This window comes from Colletotrichum graminicola (assembly GCF_000149035.1).
Source record: "Colletotrichum graminicola M1.001 genomic scaffold supercont1.51, whole genome shotgun sequence".
NCBI classification, from domain to species: domain Eukaryota; kingdom Fungi; phylum Ascomycota; class Sordariomycetes; order Glomerellales; family Glomerellaceae; genus Colletotrichum; species Colletotrichum graminicola.
In genome coordinates this window covers 167,721-188,478 of record NW_007361055.1, presented here as the reverse complement: position 1 = coordinate 188,478, position 20,758 = coordinate 167,721, and the positions used below count along the sequence as shown (strand labels likewise).

General features: G+C 55.8%; 9 protein-coding genes across 9 annotated transcripts; 3 read left to right on the top strand and 6 right to left on the bottom strand.

Annotated features, from left to right (window-relative positions):
• Positions 1 to 1,229: 1,229 nt before the first annotated feature.
• Positions 1,230 to 2,285, top strand: GLRG_09700 (uncharacterized protein; the record flags this gene model as incomplete). Its single annotated transcript, XM_008100385.1, has 1 exon — positions 1,230 to 2,285. The coding sequence occupies one exon, from the start codon at positions 1,230 to 1,232 to the stop codon at positions 2,283 to 2,285; it is 1,056 nt and encodes a 351-aa protein (XP_008098576.1).
• A 697-nt stretch (positions 2,286 to 2,982) lies between these two features.
• GLRG_09699 (uncharacterized protein) lies at positions 2,983 to 4,913 on the top strand (the record flags this gene model as incomplete). The annotated part of the gene is made up of 2 exons (XM_008100384.1): positions 2,983 to 4,185; positions 4,260 to 4,913. 2 exons carry the CDS (start codon positions 2,983 to 2,985, stop codon positions 4,911 to 4,913), a joined length of 1,857 nt encoding a protein of 618 aa, XP_008098575.1.
• A 448-nt stretch (positions 4,914 to 5,361) lies between these two features.
• On the bottom strand, positions 5,362 to 7,732 carry GLRG_09698 (transcription factor tfb2; the record flags this gene model as incomplete). Its single annotated transcript, XM_008100383.1, has 4 exons — positions 5,362 to 5,893; positions 6,621 to 7,325; positions 7,394 to 7,481; positions 7,600 to 7,732. 4 exons carry the CDS (start codon positions 7,730 to 7,732, stop codon positions 5,362 to 5,364), a joined length of 1,458 nt encoding a protein of 485 aa, XP_008098574.1.
• A 518-nt stretch (positions 7,733 to 8,250) lies between these two features.
• Positions 8,251 to 9,220, top strand: GLRG_09697 (thioesterase superfamily protein; the record flags this gene model as incomplete). The annotated part of the gene is made up of 8 exons (XM_008100382.1): positions 8,251 to 8,289; positions 8,353 to 8,393; positions 8,492 to 8,507; positions 8,559 to 8,624; positions 8,689 to 8,803; positions 8,885 to 8,950; positions 9,011 to 9,089; positions 9,148 to 9,220. 8 exons carry the CDS (start codon positions 8,251 to 8,253, stop codon positions 9,218 to 9,220), a joined length of 495 nt encoding a protein of 164 aa, XP_008098573.1.
• A 353-nt stretch (positions 9,221 to 9,573) lies between these two features.
• GLRG_09696 (uncharacterized protein) lies at positions 9,574 to 10,386 on the bottom strand (the record flags this gene model as incomplete). The annotated part of the gene is made up of 2 exons (XM_008100381.1): positions 9,574 to 9,837; positions 9,967 to 10,386. 2 exons carry the CDS (start codon positions 10,384 to 10,386, stop codon positions 9,574 to 9,576), a joined length of 684 nt encoding a protein of 227 aa, XP_008098572.1.
• A 1,686-nt stretch (positions 10,387 to 12,072) lies between these two features.
• GLRG_09695 (uncharacterized protein) lies at positions 12,073 to 12,490 on the bottom strand (the record flags this gene model as incomplete). The annotated part of the gene is made up of 2 exons (XM_008100380.1): positions 12,073 to 12,220; positions 12,369 to 12,490. The coding sequence occupies 2 exons, from the start codon at positions 12,488 to 12,490 to the stop codon at positions 12,073 to 12,075; spliced, it is 270 nt and encodes an 89-aa protein (XP_008098571.1).
• A 606-nt stretch (positions 12,491 to 13,096) lies between these two features.
• Positions 13,097 to 15,151, bottom strand: GLRG_09694 (CFEM domain-containing protein; the record flags this gene model as incomplete). Its single annotated transcript, XM_008100379.1, has 7 exons — positions 13,097 to 13,659; positions 13,730 to 13,797; positions 13,859 to 14,241; positions 14,325 to 14,429; positions 14,556 to 14,737; positions 14,833 to 14,968; positions 15,041 to 15,151. 7 exons carry the CDS (start codon positions 15,149 to 15,151, stop codon positions 13,097 to 13,099), a joined length of 1,548 nt encoding a protein of 515 aa, XP_008098570.1.
• Positions 15,152 to 18,015: 2,864 nt separating this feature from the next.
• GLRG_09693 (uncharacterized protein) lies at positions 18,016 to 18,354 on the bottom strand (the record flags this gene model as incomplete). The annotated part of the gene is made up of 1 exon (XM_008100378.1): positions 18,016 to 18,354. The coding sequence occupies one exon, from the start codon at positions 18,352 to 18,354 to the stop codon at positions 18,016 to 18,018; it is 339 nt and encodes a 112-aa protein (XP_008098569.1).
• Positions 18,355 to 18,393: 39 nt separating this feature from the next.
• On the bottom strand, positions 18,394 to 20,271 carry GLRG_09692 (uncharacterized protein; the record flags this gene model as incomplete). The annotated part of the gene is made up of 4 exons (XM_008100377.1): positions 18,394 to 18,440; positions 18,534 to 19,181; positions 19,234 to 19,315; positions 19,369 to 20,271. The coding sequence occupies 4 exons, from the start codon at positions 20,269 to 20,271 to the stop codon at positions 18,394 to 18,396; spliced, it is 1,680 nt and encodes a 559-aa protein (XP_008098568.1).
• Between the last annotated feature and the right edge of the window lie 487 nt (positions 20,272 to 20,758).

The following is a 20,758-nucleotide window of genomic DNA, read 5'->3' as shown; positions in this document are numbered from 1 at the left end:
TGTTGCTTCGCATTGAGAACTTGGATATTCATCCAACGGCCCACCAGCGAGGGTCCTGGTAGGTACTTGCTTGTTGGACCTAAGTAGGTACGGTAAGCGAATGCGGTCCCCCAAGAATATCCTGGGCCAAAGACACAGGTTTAGCGTACCAAACTTTGCTTCGCCGAGGAGCAAATGAGTAGTGTATCAAGACTAGACTAGTAAAGAGTCAGAGGTAAGAATGGACGCGTCGGCTTGATGCAATGGCATCTCCGCAGACCACGACGACGATGACGAGGCAAAATGAGAGTCATGCCGGAAACTTCTGCCAAGCGCCAAGCGGAAAGGGTCTGGTTCTGAACAGCAGGTGGGTCGTACATTTCCGAGAAGCAGAAAGCCATTCACGTTGTCGCTTGTTGGCGCTTGCTGGTCATGCTGCTGGATGGAGTAGGAAACCATGGATTCGTGGGAATAATGCAGCCAAGTCCGGGGTTATCCAATCCTGATTACCTAAGGAAAGTGACCAGCACGTGCAATCATCTTATGTAATCAAGACGGAAAGACAGACAAATCGATCCACTATTAGCACCGCCACCCAGCCTCACCAGCCTCAAGCATTCCGCAGCCACCAACAGCCACTTCTCGGCACAGCGAAGAGGTGAAGTTGCCCTCGAGTACCTACCCAGCTACCTTAGGTAAAGGTAGTAGTAATAGTAGGTAGGTATGCTGTCACACTTCGGCCGGCACCGGCTCGGAGTGGAAAGGAACGGCCACGGCCAAGCTTCAGCCTCATACGATGCATGTCGCCCCTCCCCCCAAGACTGAAGGAATGCTATGCTTGGCTGAGCTGCGCTGAACTGATCCTGTTATTTTTGACTCTCAGGGTGGACTGATTTCAAATTCAAAGACATAAAAGGCCACGGAAGTCGAAGGGGATCGATCCCGTCTACGGACTCGCTCAAACGCACAACACCCGAACCCGCCCCCCAAAATACCAAGGATATCCAGTCACATACATCCACGTCAGGTGATCGATTCATACCCAATTCGACTGCTAGGGTTGGAACCGACTTCGTTTCAACACTTGCTCGCTGTAGAGTCGGATAAAGAAAGCCATCAAAGAGACTCCCTGTCGAAATCACCGAGCAACGAAAGGGAACCATTCGACGCCCAGACCTCTAAGGAAAGAGGCCCCAAAGTCTCTCGGCGACTACTACCATTCCAGGTTACACCACGTACCAACGCCCAACATGTGTATCGTTCTCATTACCACCGCCCATCCGGATTACGCGCTCATCGTCATCGACAACCGAGACGAGTTCATCCTGCGCCCGACATCCCGCCCGCACTGGTGGTCCCATCCTTCCGGCACCTCGGTTCTTTCCGCCCGGGACCTGCAAAGAGCGGAGAAGGGAACATGGCTGGGCATCACCAAGACAGGCCAGCTCGCCGTTCTCACAAATTACCGCGAAACCAACCCCGGAGATGCCAGTCATCCGGTCCACGCCGTTCGCAGCCGCGGCGGCATGGTCACGGCCTGGCTGGGGTTCGACCCCGCAGAGCCCGTCGCGAAATCGGTGGGTCGTCTCGTCAAGGACGGTGGCGTCAAGGGCGTCGGCGGCTTCTCCATGGTCGCCGGCAAGCTGAAGCGAAAACGCGGCAGCGACTCGAAGCCCGAACGCGCGCTTGAAGGCATCGCCATTATCTCCAACAGGTGCGATGAGCTGCAAGACGTGCCCTGGATCGCGGAGCAGCGTGACGAGGTCTATGGCCTTAGCAACGACGTCTACGAGGGTCGTGAGCCATGGCCCAAGGTCGTGAACGGAAAGCGCCTCATGAAGGAAGCCATCCAGGACGCCGTCGCCCGGGGTCTGGACGAGGATGCCCTGGCCGAACGACTCTTCGAGGTGCTCGATACCGACACTTTGCCCAAGCACCCCGACATGAGCCTGGCAGACTACATCAAGGAGTTGAAGCAGTCCATCTTCGTCCCTGCCCTAGGGGACGAGGAACACCGCAAGGCCATGCAGGAGGCCGTCTCGAGAGGGCCGGGCCAGTGGCCTACCGACGATCAAAAGGCGGCCGAAAGCCTTCAGTTGGGCGAGCGGCCTGATCCGACAGCGAAGACCAATATAGGATACGAAGTAGGCTTATACGGCACGCAAAGACAGACAATCCTAACTCTCGATTGGGACGGTAACGTTACGTATCGCGAGAGGGCCCTATGGGATGGGAATGGAAACCCGATCGAGCGGGGCCAGGGCGACGAGGTATTCAAATTCAAGATTGAGGGGTGGGAGAGCTGAGGGCTACAAGATGCATCGCGCGGTCACGGCGAGTGTGCATTGTGTACCGAGAGCAGGTATCTAGCTATCTACCCACCTGCCCAGATGGGCCGGTAACTGACCGTGTACTCGAGGGGGGGGTTGGCGGGGGCATCGGTCCCTGCATCATGATGCGACGTAGGTAGATAATGAGTCAAGATACCAGAGGGATATTTTCATTGTTCAAGGGAAGAGCATCCGGACGTGACATCCAGCGTCCTCCCTAGGTAGGCACCTCATGGGAGGTGGTACTGTGTTATTTCCTGCATAATCGTCGATGAAGCCATCACGATGCTGGCGTTCTTTCGGAAATGACAACAGGGTCAATTACCAGGAAAGTCGTACCATTATGACCTTTCTGTCCGAGATGAACACAGCATTGTCTCGGCAGGGACCCGATGCATATAAGCCTTGACCAAAGGCTTTTCACCAACAGGCCGTGCAACGCGTCCTCCAAACGTCCATCCAGAAAACATCAGAGCACCTCTTTTCATCTGAACCTCACCTCCAAGCTCAGACTTGTCGTAGCTGCAACTCGACGCTCCCGCTCCTTCACCCGGGGCAGGTTGCATACTCTGAAGGTCAAACGCATTTTTTCTTTTCATCCCGAATCGATACGAGGGCACGCAATTCACCCACCTCCGCTTTCTTCTGCCCCGTCCTCTTTATCTTCCCAGCAATGTCCTCCGTCGAGCCCGGTTCTGGCTCGTCACTTGGCTTGGTCCTCCTCGCCCACACCAACAGTTGCTTCGTCACAATTGTTTTTCATTGCGTCAAACTCTTCCACCTAAACCTACATCTGATCTCGCTGTGGTTCAGAACTTTTTTCATTGCAGCTAAGCTCTTTCTTCTCTCCGCCGTGCAGTCGTATAACATCGTTTCGGCCTCCTCCACCAACACCCTCGACGCTTGGCTGACATCGCTCGACATCATTTTCCGGACCATTCCATACACTGCTTTTCTCGTCTTCATAATACCCTGTGCCGTCATTGTCGTCTTCCTGGAAAAATGCGAGACCGCCTATCTGCGTCTTCGTTCCTTCCCCTTCGAAGCCGCCGCCCGCGAGTTTCTGGGCCTGACGCCTCTCGACCGACTATCTCTGGACCAGTCGGGCCCGTCCGTCACAACGGTACGTCGAATATTGAACGTGCCAGAGAAATCACCGTCGTTCCGAGCATCGAAAAGGCCAAGCAAGCTTGCCCATCCCACCTGCAGTCGACGCAACCGCGCCCAGAGGTTCGTCAGGAATCTCACATTGTCTCTGCTGTCGTCGATCCAGGAGGCGGTAACCTTGGCGCTTCCCAGGCAGGAAATGGAGGCAGAACCTACGTACAGGACGACTCGGATCTCACACAATGCTCAGAAGCCGGTCCAACTCACCCTCAGCAACCACCCGTACGGAGTGGCCCAAGCAACAAACTTCATTTCGGCCGTCAAAGACGCGCTGCTGTCAAAGATCGTCGAGCGCTGGGGGAGATTGCCCAACCCAACACAGACCTCACACGCTTTCCATCTCCAGACGGATCCCCTCTTGACCAACAAGACGCAAACAGAAACCAAGAAAGCCAGCCCATTCCACCGTCTGCCTCTGAACTTCCGTCATCAACCTACGGAGCACGACGCTTCTCTGCCAGCTTCTCCGGAAGAGGTCCCCTATCCAGCAACCCCACAGTCGCCAGCTCCAGCATCACTGCTACCACTGGAATGGTACCGCTTCCGACAGGAAAGCACCGGAGAATACATGCATCCAATCACGGGGAAGACATGGGATCCGATGCTTTACGCTCCTCCGGGAGCAGCCCAATCTTGGGAAGCTCTAATCAGCAGGCCCGATTACTTCAGCAACACCCCCAAACCCAACCTCGACCCCCCAGTCGAGAAGGTGCCGACAAGAAGCGGCTCGCCAGGTCTCGCACTCTGACAGTGCTGTCCAGCCTCACGGCCTCTCTTTCCAAGTCATCGCTGACCAGCTTCACTGGGAGCGAGCGCAAGGTTTCTCAGCAGACGGTGCCGTCTCGCAAAACCAGCACCTCTTCAACCTTTGGGTCTAATGCCCCGACCAGAACCGTGACGCCGACGCCGACGACTCCCGACGACAATCCTGTCATCATCAACACCGCCCAGCCATCGACGTACTGGGCGGGTCGTTTCCTATCCTTACAAGATCGCTTTCAAGCCGAAGCCCTGCAGGAAACGACCCTGTCGACTTTGGTCACCGCGCACGCAATCAAGGCTACTCTCCTATCTCAACAGCGCGAAGCCTACAAGGACCGCGGTAACCTGCCCTTGAGCACGACCACTGCGCTCGACCGTTATGGCACCGCCGCCATTCGCGAAGCCAACCTTCTCTCGGACGAAGATAACCGTTGCCTGCGCATATTCTTACACCTCGACGCTCTTTGTGGTACCCCCGAAGCTCAAAAGAGTCTGCATGCCTGGCAAGAGGCGTACGCGCGCAAGAACAAACGCGATGCTCTCTTGCCGAAAAGCACAGGCGCAGAAAGGGGATTCGTGACACGTCTCTTTAGTGGAAGCAGCAGACAGGGTACGGGTGGCTCTCGATCAGGCAAGGAGACAACAAAGGGCAAACAGCTTTTGGGTTCTTTTTAAGGGGGGGGAGGGGGGGAATGATCCCAGGGGGGGGAAGAAGGGAGACTCGGCCAGAAGAAGCATCATGGTTATCGGCGTTTTTGTTACATGTTGGAATCGGACTGGAGAGATGCAGAATCTGCACTATTAGCCCATTGTTACCCTCGGAAAGGCAGGGAGAGTCGTTGTTTGTACACGAAGCTGGTACAAGGGATACGCTATAGGTATCCTTGTAATATGTCTAGATGCCCGTTACGAGAGATGAAAAACTTGGCTGTTAGGACCGGATACCCTGTTTTTACCTTTCTACACTGGAGCGCGACCGTCTCCGTGTCCATCCCCAAACGCCTGCTAATGCATTCCAGTGACCCAGTGTGTCGTGGCGCCTCGCCACTTTCTATGCTCCTCTCTCTCTCTCTCTCTCTCTCTCTCTCATATAACAAAACGTACAGGCACCATCGCCCTAGGTCTAATCCTCCGCCTTCTTCCTGAGCTTGAGATAGTCCCTAATCTGCTCGTGCTTGCTCGCGAAGAACATGCCGAGCTTGTCGTTGCGCCAGACCAGGACGCCGATCTCGGCGGCGTAGCCCGCGATGTCGTCATACTCGCGAGGGCTGTCAAAGTCGCGGAACAGGAAGCCGCTCGTCGTCGTCATGCGCTCCGTCTCGAGCTGCCACAGGCGGATCTGGTCGATGACGGTGGGGGGCAGGATGGGCCGGCTGCGGGCGGCGGCCATGCGGTGCATCTGCTCGTGGGCGTGGGCGGCGAGGTACGAGATGATCTGGTCGGCCGTGATGCCGCGCTCGACTGCGTTGCGGATCGAGTTGCGCGTGAGGCGGCCCGACACCATGTCGGCGAAGCGGAGCTTGAGCTTGCAAAAGAGGGAGAGCACGGCGATCTGCAGCGGGGTCTGGCCGTAGGCGTAGACGCGGTAGTTGGTCTCGCTGAGTCTAAACGGCCGTACTCGGATCATTAAATGGGAGGCGTATGACTGGAAGAATCTGGACGACTTGAGAGCTCGCGGGTTTGGACTGATTTGCGGACCCAAGCTTTGGGAATCTCATGAAGATAACGAAGGCTGAAACCGTCCATGAGATACTGCTAACGGAAGCTGCCAAGCTTCCACGTGTTCCCCCCGTGAATCCAGGCGTCGTGCGTTACCTTATCGCTTTGGGGTTGTTTGCATCCCCCCCTGCCCGCAAATGGTTTGCGGGTGCAATTCTTCAGTACACCGTTGACCTGGTAGGGAGTATGACTAGTTGCGTGCAATGTCTCGGTGTTATCTTGTAACCGTAGCCGACGGGCCTGTCTCCAGTGGGTCCATCGAATTGGAAGGCGGCTTTCCTAGAAGGTCGCGACAGCTCGAATGGGCCTAGTATCACTGGGTCCTAATTCGCCCACGAGTAGCTGGCGAGAATAAACTACTACTGTGGATGAAGCTCGGTTTAGTATTTTTTGCATGTATGTGACGACTGTATTTTCTTTCCGGGCGGAACCCTTTTCCGGTAACTTCCCAGGCTTACCGGCCCTCCAGCCGCAATCCCTGGGGACGGGTAACTTTGTGATACCGTGGGGATGAACGGCCCAAGATAGTCGCCCTAATCGTATACCTACCAGTACGTTTCTAGCATGGTAGTGCAATGTGCTCAACGCTGTCTGGGTCTACAGGCCACATAAGTCGCAGCGATCTAGGTGCTGACACAATACGTCCATCCGAAGGAAACATACGTCTCTGAATCTCTGCAATGAGCGTAAGAGAGGGCGCTGGAGCTGCTGGTCAAGGTGGTGGCGAGGCGGGTGGGGAAGTACTGCTGAGGCTTGTGGGAGGGGATATAGATGAGGCCGAAGTCGAGGAGGCTGGGGAGCATGTTGCGGCGGGCCTCGGTGAGGGCGTTCGTGTCGTAGGGACGGCCGAGCTCAAGGCTGGCGAGAAGGAAGAGGAAGCTGAGCATGTCGGTGCTCTCCATGCCAGCGGCGTCCTCGGCGTGATCGGTGGCCTCAAGCCACAGCAGCAGCAGGGTCCAGACCTGGGCGTTGGCCTCCTGCAGGAGAAAGGTGAAGCCGGCCTGGGTGATGCCGACGGCGGAGCCCTGGCGGCGGACGAGCTGGCCGGCGACGAGCAGGTTCTTAACGGACGACTTAGGCCCGCCCAGGTCGGCGCCGCCGGGGTTGACCGTATTGACGATATAGTGCAGGATATCCTCCCATTTACGGCGGGCGTAGCGGTCGAGAAAGGGCACGGTGATCTCGGGAGGGGCAGGGAGGGAGGAGGGCACGCCGAACGAGTTGTGGGTGCCACCGCCCTCGAGGGCGAGACGCAGCGAGTTCTTGAAGTTGGTGGTGAGCTGCATCTCCTGGGGGCGTTCCTTGGAGGGCACGGTGATCTGGAGGATGTGGAGGCTGCGGAGGGTCGAGATGGCCTGGTCTTTTTGCCTGCAGACGGGTGTCAAGGGATTGAGTTAGTCGAGACGATACAATTGGACTCTTTCAAGCGTGCGCACCTTCGCGATTCTGGTTTGACCCAGACATCCAGGTCCTCTAGCAACATGGGCTTGGGCATATAGAGAATGGCCATGACTATGGTCTTTGCTGGTTGGGCTCCGGGATCAGTAAATCTGCGTTCCGACAAAGCACGATGAAAAACCCTCCCCCACGCACGACGCGTGCGCGCGCACGTGTCGGTCGGGGAAGACGGGCTGCTGCTCACCCAACGGCGGAATCATTCTTCGGAAGATGGCAAAGGCCGTCGAGGGCTGCAGGTAGAGCTTCCTGAAGGTCGTGCCCGGCAGCTTCTCCAGGTAGTCGGCCAGCTGGAGCGATTGACCCGAGCTGACCGACATGATGGGCAGTTTTGCGCGCTGAAGGGGTCTCTCTTTTTTTGTTTTCGGCGGGGGGGTGGGTGTTTATCTCATGCTTCGGGGGTGAGAGGAGCGCAGGTTCGGGGTCGACGGTTCGAATCCCGGGGGAGAGGGAATCGTGGAGATGGTTTCGTGGGGTTTGGATGTGTCGAGGAAGATCAGCAAGTCACGATTGTTTGCGACAGACGGCGATAGCGGTCATGGTTCAATGATTGATGACTGCAGGGGTTAGCGGAAGTTTCCGCCTCAGGCAAGGGGGTCAGGTACGTATCTTATCCTGAGGTACGTCCTTATCCTTATCGGTCACGGTACGGATACGTACCGCCCCTTCCCCAACGAACGTCATCCTCAGTCGCGACTCCCTTCCGGTCGTCCCAATTGCCGAAGCTCGCCCGAGCTCTCTCTCATCACTCACCTCATTCTCATTCAACTCACCTTCACCTTTTGTCTCTTATTCTCCCGGTCCCTTCTCAAGTCAGATAGCCATCAAATAACCCAAGATGCCTCCAAAGTTGCCGCCCTTGCGCTTCGTGCGTTCAGTGAGTCTCCACAGAGCTCTCGCCAGGTGAATTAGTATCGTATCTAAAACGAAACCCCGCCAGGTTCTCAACTCGTTCGCCAAAGACTCTGGTCTTGAGCCGAGGTGAGTGAGCATGTATGCACCGGAACTCATGACATTTGTTCCAGTCTTCGGTGCCTACGATATATGCATCTCACATCCAAGGCACTGACACATGTCAGATTACTCGGTAACAATGTGAGATGACGCCCCGTTCATTACTGGGAACCTCAACTCACTCGCTTCTAGTTCCGGGTCACCGGCGCTTCGGTGGGCAAGGTCGACTTTGAGCTGGCCATCCAGAAGGAGCACACGGTGTGTCTCGCACCCCAGTCGCTGCTAGTTGAGCAGAGCGAGGAGCCTGGCTAACTTGACCAAGAACCGTCTCTCTACAATTCACGGCGGCACCCTTGCCAGTCTCGTTGACCTCGGCGGTTCGCTCGCCGTGGCCTCCAAGGGCCGCTTCATGACCGGCGTGTCAACTGACATTAATGGTATGCGGCAGTCAACACCAATTGGATGAGCCTCGATGCGTGTAAAACTACCGCTCGCCAACGGCATGCTGACCATCGCAGTCACATACCTGAATCCGGGAGGGAAACCGGGCGACATCATGACGGGCACTGCCATCTGTGACAAGAGTAAGCTTCAGCCCAGCCGGCGGCGGTATGGGAGATGGTTTCTTACTGATGCGCCCGCAGTGGGAAGAACCCTGGCGTACACCACGGTCACTTTCTTCAACAAGAAGGGAGAGCTAGCCGCGCGAGGCAGCCACACCAAGTGAGTTCCGATGGCCCGGCCGGGCCCCAGTCGCCATTTTCTCACTGACTTCGTCAAGGTACATCGCAAAGACGTGGGAAACGGAGGACTTTGTCGCGCCGGACGAGTACGTTGCCGAAGAGGAAAAGTAGAAAAGTACGTCGAAATCCTCCACAGTGGGATGAGTGAACCAGATGTAAGAAAGACAGGGCCTAGAATAGATATATGGGGGGGGGGATATGCCCTGATGGACATATACAAGTGGTATTATCACGCTCTACATTAGTTAAAATCAAGAAGGAGTATCTCCGTATCTAGTGTCACTGTTGCAGCCCTAGCCGTGGCCGTAGTCGTCATGATGGTCGTAAACTCTGCCGCTCCACGTCCCCCGAAGCAGAAAAAGAAAACAAGCCCTCCCCCAGTACATCTCTTTCGCCGTTTGTCTCCGCGGCGACTCGTGTGCTATTAGACGAGCAGCAAGCGCATTTTCCCACAACAAGGCTCCCTAGACAACAGGCTGCTCCTGCTTCTGCTCCTGCTCTTGGGGCTGCCACACGGCATACTTGTCCTTGGCTACCAGCACATACAGGAGTACGAGGACAACAAACGTCAGATAGATGTCGAGCAAGACGTCGAGGATGATTAAGAAGCACCCCAACGGCTCGCCAGTGTAGGCATAATATGCCAAGTTGGTCAAGAGAATGAACAACACCAGCCACACGACGTGGATTAGCCAGAGAATTCCGCATGCGAGCAGGTTGTTCGAGGCCTGGAGATTCCCGGGATCAGCATCTGGCTCCGATAGACCTTACTCAACACAGAAGCAATCTTCAAGAAACGGGAAGTAAAGGAGAAGAAGAAGAGAAAAACAAGCATATTATCCCGGAAAGAAACGTACCTTTTGCAGCGGGGTACCAAGGAGTTTCTTGCGGGCCTTGACAATGTAAACCAGGACGCTAATGGCGCAGATCAGGTCTGTTACGTAGAGTGCTATGTCGAAAACGAAGCTGGCCAGGCTGCGGGCGGCGTAGGACGAGGTGAAGTAATCAAGGCCCACAGCCCGCGGAGCCCAAAGGCTGATGGAGAGGCCCATGGAGGTGATGCTGGCCAGGCACACCCAGACGAAGGCGCCGATAGCCCACTTCTGCCCCTCACGGAGCCCCCTGGATGTCTCGTCGGACGGGGGACGGGCGAGGACCCGGGTGAGGTAGAAGAGAGAGAGGAAGACGGACGCCGCCCCCACGTGTACGAAGGGTATGCTGACGCTTTGTAGGACCCATCCGGCCAAGTACTTGGAGCTGTAACCCTCATAAGCCATGCTAGTAAGTTCGGCGTATAGGCCCCGGACGGCTATCGACAGAACATTGCCCCTAGAGACCTCTTATGTTAGTACATGGCAGCCACTAGGGGTTTGGCGCTTAGACTTGGGGGACGGAAGGGGAAAACCACAAAAGACGCACAGGGTAAACAGCCAGAAGGCGAGTTTGACGAATTTCACGAATCGGAGACTGTTAACATCGTTGCTCCCCGGTGTGTGAGAGTAGAGCCTGATGGTAAGAACTAATGCAGAGACCGCGGCGAGCCCAATGAGCACGGTTGACACTATATAAACAATGAAAAGGGCGCTCATGTACGAATACATGTTGAAAGCCGGTTCGTTTTTCTGTTCTTCTTCGAGGGAGCTGCCGCGATCGTCGTGCGGGATGTGTGAGTGTTGGAGGGACTTGACTTGTCATCCATCACTCATGACCCCCTCGGGATAGCGTCTCCATATATGTAGATTCGCAATAACCTCACAAGACCTGACGATATTTCCCCGACGACCCCGCTGCAGTAGTCCCCTTTGGAGTGCTGTGAAAACGCGGATCGTATTCATCCCTTCACTCCCACACGCTAAGCGGGCGAGAAAAAGAAAGAGGTTGCTGCCTGCTGTGCCTCACGCTGTGCCGCATTCACTTAACCCCCCTTCACGAGTATATCTCCACTTTCGGGCGTTCAACCCCCATGGAACCAGACTTCTTCGCACTTGGTTCGCTGGCGCAGGCCCATCCATTTTGCCGCCCAGTCAGCAGGCCGCCTTTCTCAACCTTCACTTACAGGGTGGCTACCCCCTGGAGGAACATGACCGGCGTCTTCAAAGGGGAGAAAACGCCTCCGGTGGGAGTCACAAGACATGGGCTGATTCGGGTCCTCATTCTCCATATCGATTGTGATAGAATGCTGACCGCCCACTGACGCGTGGACCGTTCCTTGTCTCGTGCGGGCGATGGTGGACCCCGAGGTGCGTGAGATGGCTTTTCAAGCTTATTTTGATCTCTACCCTCAAAGTAGCCAAGTTAACCAACGACATCCGGTGTCGTCTTTTGTATTTATCAATGCCCCTAGGAAGGCTCTGACGATATGGATGATGATGATACTACGTAGGTGTCTTGGTGACTGGAATCCAATGTGGCGTTCACGAACTTGCTTGCGACCACCGACAAGACAGCCAAGTTCGATAGAGGCTGGGTCTCTTGGGGGCTTCTGGCTGCGTCAGTGCCTTGAATGGGAGATTTCTGCCGCTTTTGAAAACCGGACTAATGCAAAGTAGAGTACGGAATCGTCGCGACATCGAAGTGGCAGTGTCTGCTGCGGCCGTGCCCGGCAGCAACTTAGCGGCTGGGCGGTGGAACTACGTAAGCATCTCGTCCCATTTGGGATTTTATTCGGCCGCGAGTATGCAAATCCTGCCATATGGTTAACAATCTACCACACCCGTCATGTCAAATCGCTGATGAATCCTAAAGCACGGGTCGAGGTCAGTATCCACGACCATGATTCGATGTTAGTATAGCAAAGTCCCTTATCAAACGATCATTTGGGAGCATCGTTATGATGCCCGTGGTGTCCCATGACCAGGGCGCGTGACGCACCACCCATTGCTCCGCCTCTATCTTGTCAAGTCTATCCCCCCTCCAATAGTCGCGGCCCTAGGCCCTCTACATGACGATTCCTCTCCGTCGTCTCAAATGCCACAAGCAACACCCCTAGAAGCATAGTCCAGGTTGACGTTGCCGTCGCTGCTAGCACCGGCGGCCTCCGTCTCCCTCGCCGCAACGGCCGCTAGGAAAGCAATCTCCTCCTCGCTCCCAAGTTCGGGCACCCACCCTCGGCTGTTGTTTATCAGCCCTTGTTTCTTTTTGCTCTCCTGATTCATTCTTCTGTGTTATTATTCTCGAGGACCAGCATCTGCAGCGTACTGGTTGGACCTCAAGCTTCCTCTGCCGAATGACCCAGTGGAATTGGTCAACGACGTCGAACACTACGTTCCCATTCCACAACCCTTCGTCCAAGTGGGTAAAGGTTATTCGCAACACCCGATCATGGCGGTCGACTGGCACCTCTCCACTTTCGACGCCCGCGCGGAACGTTTCAGCCCTCATGGCTCGCGATGCTGATGACCAACGTCCGAATCCCCCGTTGCCAATATGTCTGGGCTTGAAATGCGGAAAATAGGACAGGTTGCCGTGGGGCTGGGCGAGAGTGCTCCCATCTCAGCCGCCGCATGACGCTTGAAGCATTTCGCTTCCCCGGCCACGACAAGGTACCCATGAATCTATCAAGAGGCCGGGATATATACCATGTAGGTGATCTTCATTTCGGGCTGACTTGAACTTGTTGTATCAATGTATTTGTATATCTTTATATCTACACACGCACATATATATATATATGGGTTCTAAAGTCTGCCTTCCTACTTTGGCCAGGGAGACTCTGTCCTATCTACTTTAACCCATTCCCTCATGGACCTGAGCCGTACTTTGGCAGCCCACTAAGTCATATGCCCAAGATGGTCGACAAGCAAGACCTCTAAAGTTCGAAAAGTTGAAGAATTGAAGAACCGAAAATTTGCAGGCGGAGGCGGGGTGGATTAGGACTCAATTATGCGAAGCCAGCGTAACGCTCAAGGCGAGGCTTCTAGACGCTCTGATCACCACGACATGCGTGGATGTGCATGCCGGCACTGGCAGAGGCAGACCGACTATAAACTATGGCGGCGACCTCCCAACGCCACCCGTGACGTGAAACCCGATATGTCGTGGGCCCCCTTGCCTCCGCTCCTCATCCAGGTCGACGTGCCTTGTCACATCTGTTGACACGAGCACCCCCTTCCCCGAATAGTAATGGCTTTCATCTCCCTGCCCCGTCGCTAGCTCTCCAGAGCTGCTTTTCCAACTGCCGGGTGAGCCCTTCGGCCTGGGCCACGCCTCGATGAAGACCGTGCGGTTCGTCGCCTTTGCGCGCACCGATGCCGAGTATCCGAGAGTGTTGAGACCGATCTCGTTGCCGTCGTGCATCAGACGAGAAACCGACGACTGCTCGTCCGATATGGTGCGCGGCGGCTTGTCGTCGCCGACACCGCCTGGCGTCGACCGCAAGACCTGGCTCGAAGCGAGAGAGCCCTTGCCCGACCTGGTCAGCGAGGCGTGCGTCACCTTGACGATCCTGGGGACCACCATGCCCCAGAGCTGGCGCGTGCTCGGTAGGCAGGCCACTAAGATGCCCACGCAGAGCTCAATGTGAGACCAGATGGAGGTCTCGTATGTGTTGGCTAGGAACACGGCGTTAGTCGCAAGGCTACGTTTGTGAAAGCAGAAGAATGGGTTCGGGGAAGCTCTCACCTGTGGCGTTGAATGACACCGCAAATGATGTAAGTGCCCGTATACGATAGGCGCTGACTCCCACAAGGCTATCTCATAGTTAGTGACGGGGAGGTTTATTTTACTTATTCGGAGGACAGTCCGACTTACAAGATTCCGACGCCGAGCATGAGCATCACGCCCATCTTCTGCTTCGGGTCCATCTTCAGCTGGTAGATCTGCGATATGGGCAGCGCGAGCATCCACACGTCCAGCGCGACGTTGATGGCGCCATGGCACAAGCCAAACACGTTCACGTCGATGCACTTGCCCTCCGTCTCCTTTGACCACCCGATCCAGAAGTACTCGACGGGCTGGCAGGACGCGATCGTGGCGGCTAGAAAGGATATCAACAGCAAGAGGTTAAAGAGCTGCGTGTACCACAGGGCCCTCCGGAACACTCCCTCGGGGAAGACGCGGAGGAACAGGAAGAGGATGGAGGCCTTGATGGCCGCGAGACACGTTACGTAGCATATGGCGAAGATGTACACTATCTTTTTTCATTCCGGTTCCGCAGTTAGCTCACGAAGACTTGGACTTTCAGAGAAGCGTGTTGGATGAGACATTGCAGTCTTACCAGAAGTGTGTTTGTAATTTCTTGGGGCGTGAGCGTCCATATGTCTCTGGCGCCACCAGACACGGTAACTATGAGATTGATGTTAGCATCGCAGTAGCGGGAGGCCTAGAGGGTGAGTAGCGCAACTCACAGAGGTAGTTTGCCGGCATAAACGCCGCGAGGACGACCTTTATATACGGTTAACCAAAGTCCGGAAGTCGGAGAGGGCACGGAGTGGAGGTAAAGACTTACATAGGCGACCATAATGGTCGTATCATCATGGCCCCATTGTGACAGCTTCAAATATTTGCTGGCAAGCCGCGCGATGATGAAGAACGTTGGCAGCGCGAAGAGAATGCCGCGCAGATACTGGAAGACTTGGTCGTGCTGGACCACGGGCACTCCGCAGGCCGACATCGTCGCGTTCTTGGCAACTACAAGGGCATCGCCCGAACGGTCAATACCCAAAATCCCCATTCTCCCCCCTCCTTTCCTGGCTCCGATGCGAACTGGCCCCAGGAGCACTCACCTAGCGCTTCCTTGACGGTGCATTTGGCCGCCACGCATGTCTCGACCACGTTCATGAAAGCTTGATCGGCGCACAAGCATGTTTGATTCGTGACGGCGCAGTTTGTGTGGCTGGATTCCAAGATGATGCAGTTCAACTAATGCGCGTGAGTCCGGCTGTCCACGTCGAAACCGCAATTCCTTGGTCTTTGTTGGATATTTCCACTCACGGCGCAGCTCGGCAGATCTGACGGCGACAGCTCCGTCGCCGCATGAACGATGCTTCCGAGACCGAGGAAGCAGGCGAGCAGGGCGAAGAATAGTCGGGCCGCGGCGGCCATCCTGGGCGAGCGTCTGCTTATCCTTCCTGACCTGGCAGGTCTCTCGCGCGATGATCGGTTATGGTTCGTCGGGCCGTTGTCCGTTGATTCGCAGTTCGACCTCCTCCCGGGCTATTTGACAGGACGCAACATTGGGCAACGATCCGCGGCGGTCTCTAGTATACATAGTAAATGATATATATCTTCGGGCATCCTGTGTTCTCCCAATTCGGATCAGGGTGTAATTACTCATGGGCGAACCACAATCAGCAAGGAAGATCCATCCACCTTGATCGGTTTAGGACGAACAGAAAGCGTGGCTCTCCGCTCCTTGTGTCAACTGTGGATGTCGCGCTCAGTTCCACGATGCTGCATGCTACGCTGAGGACCAGGGCTGGTGAGTATGACTCGCGGGCCCGTAACGGGCGAAGGGAAGTAATCCGAAGGTAAGGGTCCCATCAACTAATCAAATACTGGTTACCAGTAAATTGACGGCCCCCTTTTGGTATTTTGACGGCCCTCTAGCCACTGCCACCACAGCACACCCAAATAACACATTCCATCACCCTAACATAACCAACTAACCCAGACCCTAACCACTAACCCTACACATCTTTTATATATGCCTTTTAAGATGCGTAGGGTTAGTGGTTAGGATGGTTAGGGTCTAGGGTTAGTTGGTTATGTTCGCGTGATGAAATGGAATATAGTATTTCCGCATTGACCAACTGAAGAAAGCAAGTGACTAACTGGGATAGGCTTAGAGGGCCGTCAAGATACCAAAAGGGGACCGTCAATTTACCGGTAACCCAAATACTGGTGCCGGCCCGGAATGAACAGAGGCTTATGGGTCCAACGAGAGAAGAAGGTAGCATCCTAAGGTCAATGATTTGACATAATACTGGGGTAGCAGCAAGGATGGCCGGAGGCGAACCAGTCCGTAGCTGCATTGCTCCTCGGTGGCACCAGGAGCCTTGACGGGTGGTGCTAAGGAGGATAACTGTCTACTGCAGAAACATAACAGCGTTGGGTGTATCGAGGTCAGTGGAAAAGTGAGATACTTCGTTCGATGGGCTGCCACGTTATCAAAGACAATAGACATTTCGAAATCGGTGGATTCCCGCATCCTTATCACCATCTTAGCTGCGTGCAAAAATCTCAGTGTTACGTGGACGAGACAAACTGGAGCCCACTACGACTGCACATTGCAGGTCATAAGCGTTACTAGGTAGTTACAGGCTGGGCCACGTGATACAGGCCACCGAATTGTTATCGGGCTCCGGCAATCATGTTTAATACTACTACGTAGCGATAAGACGGTCGACGCTCGGATGACTCGACAGGGTATCATTGATGGATCCCCAGGTGAACATCAACGTGACGCTGCATTCCTCAGACGGTGTATACACATGGGCTCGGTCTCAGCAACAGGAAGCGTGAGTTCGTCACACGGAACCCTCACCTACGTTGCTCTTGGGTGTTCTTTGGAGACCAAACGGGTGCCATCCCCCACTTGGCTGAAGTGAGCCATGTTGTGTGCTTCGAGTCGAGGAAGCGCCTCCCCTCCTTTGAGTCGATAACGGTTCCATCTTTCCATGATCCGAGCACGCAATCAGGGCAGCCACGTGGGGGGGGATACACGCCACAGGTGCCGCAGATATTGATTCGGCGGCGGTGTTGTCGTCTTGACTTGGAAAAACCCAGCTCTTTGACCCCGTCTGTGCCACTCCATAAGAGGATGAGACGCCGGGCCGGCCCACTGTTCGTTTGCTGTTTTGCCAAACCTCTCAAGGCATTGATGAGGAGGGGCAGGAGGGGTTGATGTACACTTCACATGCTTCACAGTAGTACCCGCAGTAGCCGGTGTGATGTCCGTGATGTCCGCCCATCCCATGCAGAATCGAGCCAAATTTACCTCCCTCTGGGACGCTATTAATACGCGTCGCTCGCATTCACGACCCACGTGTTCGCTTGCTCCATCCCCTGTCAAAGGCTTCGCCCGGTCCTCTTACTGTGCCCCGTTGAAGACCAAGACGTCGCCCGCGGGACATTTCCGCGAGCAGCACCGAAGACGAAAATGATATCTCGTCCGGGCAGCGGCAGACACCAACGGCCATGGCGCCGGTTTGCGGAGGGAGGGGGGCAGAAGACCGAGGAATCGGTTTTGACGGTGGGACGGTCCGACTCTAACCTGGACAGGAGAGGGCTTCACAAAGGAGTCGTGGGAATATAAACACCCAACACCCTCAAGACCCATGACATGACGATGGGAAAGAATGCTGTTCGCCCCCCCTCAGCAGCACGATTAGATGGATCTAAAACTCTATCTAAGTTAGTTCATCGGAACTCAGGCCCCCCCACCTAGCCACAAAATAAATTAAATCCCTACAAAGAACGACAACATTACGACATAGGCCGGATTCCCCTTCCCTTCAACTCGCTCGGGGCCAAAGACGGATAAGATTCTATGTCACCCACCATCTGTGCACACAAATCCAACCTCAACACACTGCTCACAGAGCGGTGCTGGGAAACTGAACCTGAAGCCCGTGCTGATTTTCCTGTGGTGGGACGAGAGGGAGGGAGGGAGGGAGGAGGGGTTGCTTCCGTTTCGCTGATGGGGCCATGGATGATGCCGGGACAAGAGCCAAGTGATCTCTATCACGACGGCATCGAGGTGAGCGTGTTTGGCCACATCCGGCTGGCCCAAGACTCCGACATCCGCCGGACGGGGGTGCTCCTTGCTATGTCGACACAGTTGGAGAAGTGTTGCTGAGTTTCGACGAAAGCGGACAGAAACAAACTTCCTGAACGGGACCGGACATGCATCATCACACTTAACCTCCAGAGACAAGCTTCATTAAGGTTATAATCGTATAGGTTCATTACTTCGTAAAACGGCGCCCTCTATAAAATAACGATACCGAACATTTCATCCCAATACCAAAGACGACGGCAGACCGTATCGCGAGACTTGGGCTGTCCCCCCTCAATAGCTGCAGATGAAACTGTCGAGTTGCCATCTGTCGTGGCCGGATTGCCTCATATCTGTCAATATCTTTCCAGATTCCCAGCGCCGACAGTATCCTTTTTTTTTCTATTGGGGAATAAGTAATAATCATTTCGCCGCGCCAAGTTCCAAATAATCCAGACAAATGCAACCCGTTCCGTATCTCCCATGAATGAGGTCTGCAAATCGTTTTCTGTACATTCAACCAGCTCATACTGGTTGACAAGTGATGCGCTTGAGACAGACACCGCCCTTACGTGAGTGTAGCCAGCATGGCGCGCATAAGCTTGGGAGGAGGGCCTAGCGTTACCACTGTTAGTCTGCGTTGGTGCATGGCGGGGCGACGACGGAGCGCACCTTAGCGGTACTTTGGTACGCTGATGGACATCCTACCTTTCTTGTCCTTCTCGATCCGCACCCCGCGCCGTGGCTCTTCGACCTTTTCGACCCTCTCCTCGAACAGGACGACGGCGCCATCGGGCATCTGCTCCGCACGGACGAGCTCGCGGTTTCCGTGGCGGCGGCGTTCATGTAGCTGAGCCTCTAGCGCCTTGATTTCGGCTCTGATGTCCTTTCGCGAGCGGGAGCGGGAGCGGCTGCGTCGGCGCTCCGCAACGGCCATGGGTCCGATGGGCACCTCCTCGCTGTACTCACGGCGCTCATAGATTGTCGGCGCCGTGGACGTCGTGTAAGATGTGCTGCTGCGGGCAGGAGAGACATCACGGATAATGGTAGTCTTGTTGACAACCTCCACTGGAGCCGGTGGCGGGGGCGGCGCTTCTAGGATGACAGTAGGGGCCGGGGCCGGGGCCGGAGCCGGAGCCGGAGCCGGTACTTCGACAACGGTTGGCGGCGCAGGAGGCGGCGCTACCGAGGCGGGAGCAGGAGGCGGCGCTACTGAGGCGGGAGCAGGGGGCGGCGCTACTGAGGCGGGAGCAGGGGGCGGCGGGAGTGCCGCTGGTGGAGGGATGGTGTAAACCTCCTCATGGCGTTCTTCAAGATGAGCGGCTGATGAGCGAGCGGCGGCAACCTCGAGCTCACCTAATGAGAGTCAGCATGGATCAAGCCACTGTTTGACAAAACGTATACTTACTTTGCTTGTATTCTTCGCTGAGCTTCAGCAGTTCGTCAATGTTCTCCTGGCCAAGAGCCTTCAAAATGATGACGGTGTTTCCCTGGATAATGATCAGTACAAGTCTAATACTAATGCAGTAACTGGGGTCCGCACCTCTTCAATGTAGGGATATCCCAAGTCGATGATAGCTCGCTTGGAGACTAGACGGGCTGGGATACGGGTCTTTCCCTTCTTGGGGTACGTGCTGCGAATGGTGGTGGTGCTTTTGCTGCTGCTGCTGGTCGTTGTCCTGCTGGAGGTGCTGCTCGACCTCGAGCTGCTCCGGTGTGAGCTCTTTCTGGTGGACCTCGATACTCTGGACTCGCGGCTGCGGTCTCTGCGGCGGCGCGACGTGACGACCTCGCGCTCTTTGACTCGCTCAGGCATGCCGCGGAACTCCTCATCGCCGTAGTAGCCCGGCTCGGCAATCTGGATCTCGTCGTAGCGCTGAGAGGGCGCAGGGCCCAGCTGCCGGGTGCGGGGCAGAGGGATCGGAACGTATGGGGGTGCTCGGTAGTCGTCGCGAGGGTCGCGAGGGCGGACATCCTCGCGGCGAGCTGGCGGAGGGTACTCTTCACGCTCGTAGAAGCGGAGCGGGCGGCGGTCGAACGTGTCCAGGGACGACTGGCGGCGGACCATGGTTGGGCGGCGGGCCGGGTACGGATCCTGGATTTCGCGCTGGGGCATAGGATCCTTCTCGAAGAACAGGCGACGGTCAAACTCGCGGTCCAGTGGCTCTCCTCGACGAGGGCCGTAGCGATCCTCCTCGACGTAGCGGCGGTCTCTCACCAGGTCGTCATCAAAGCCGCCGCGGTGTCCGCGGTCATAGGGGCCTCGGTCGAAGCGCTCGTCCGAGTGGTCTCTACCACGGCGGGGCGGGGGATGGTACTCCTCACGCTCCTCATAGCGGCTGCGTTCTGGAGGGTAGCGAGGGGCGCGGTCGTCAGGGTAGCCGCGGTCACGCTCCCGCTCGTACACGAATCGGTCGCGGTCCCAGCGTTCAGCGCGGCCGGCCATTGTGGGTGTATCTGAAACGTATGTGTATGTATGTGGAAGTAAGGTAAAGTCGATCTCGGGTATCACAAAAGTAGCTCAAAAACGTGGTTGTCGTGCAGCGATGTTTCGGGAGATGACAGATTGTTTGGTTATTCCCGGGGCGTGTTGTGGGATAGTCGGGTGGTGGCAGGAGTTCGTGGTTGTGAATGTGGGAGAAGTTGCTACTATTGCGAGATGCCGGATTTTTGAGCGATGACGACACCTCTATGGAGAAGAGGAGCGGAAAGAGGGAGAGAAGAAAGAGGGGAAAAGGCGGCAATAATGTGTGTTGCCGTAGCAGGGTAGCGGAATGGCTCCCCCCCTTAACTTACTACTACGCGTGTGTGGCTATCTATGGGTACACACCCCAGGCCAATAGCGCCGGTAGTGTCGGTGAAGACGGTTGACCCGCCCTGGGCCCGGTGGGTTGCTTGGGAGTTTGGATTGGATAATGGAATTCGTAGCGGCG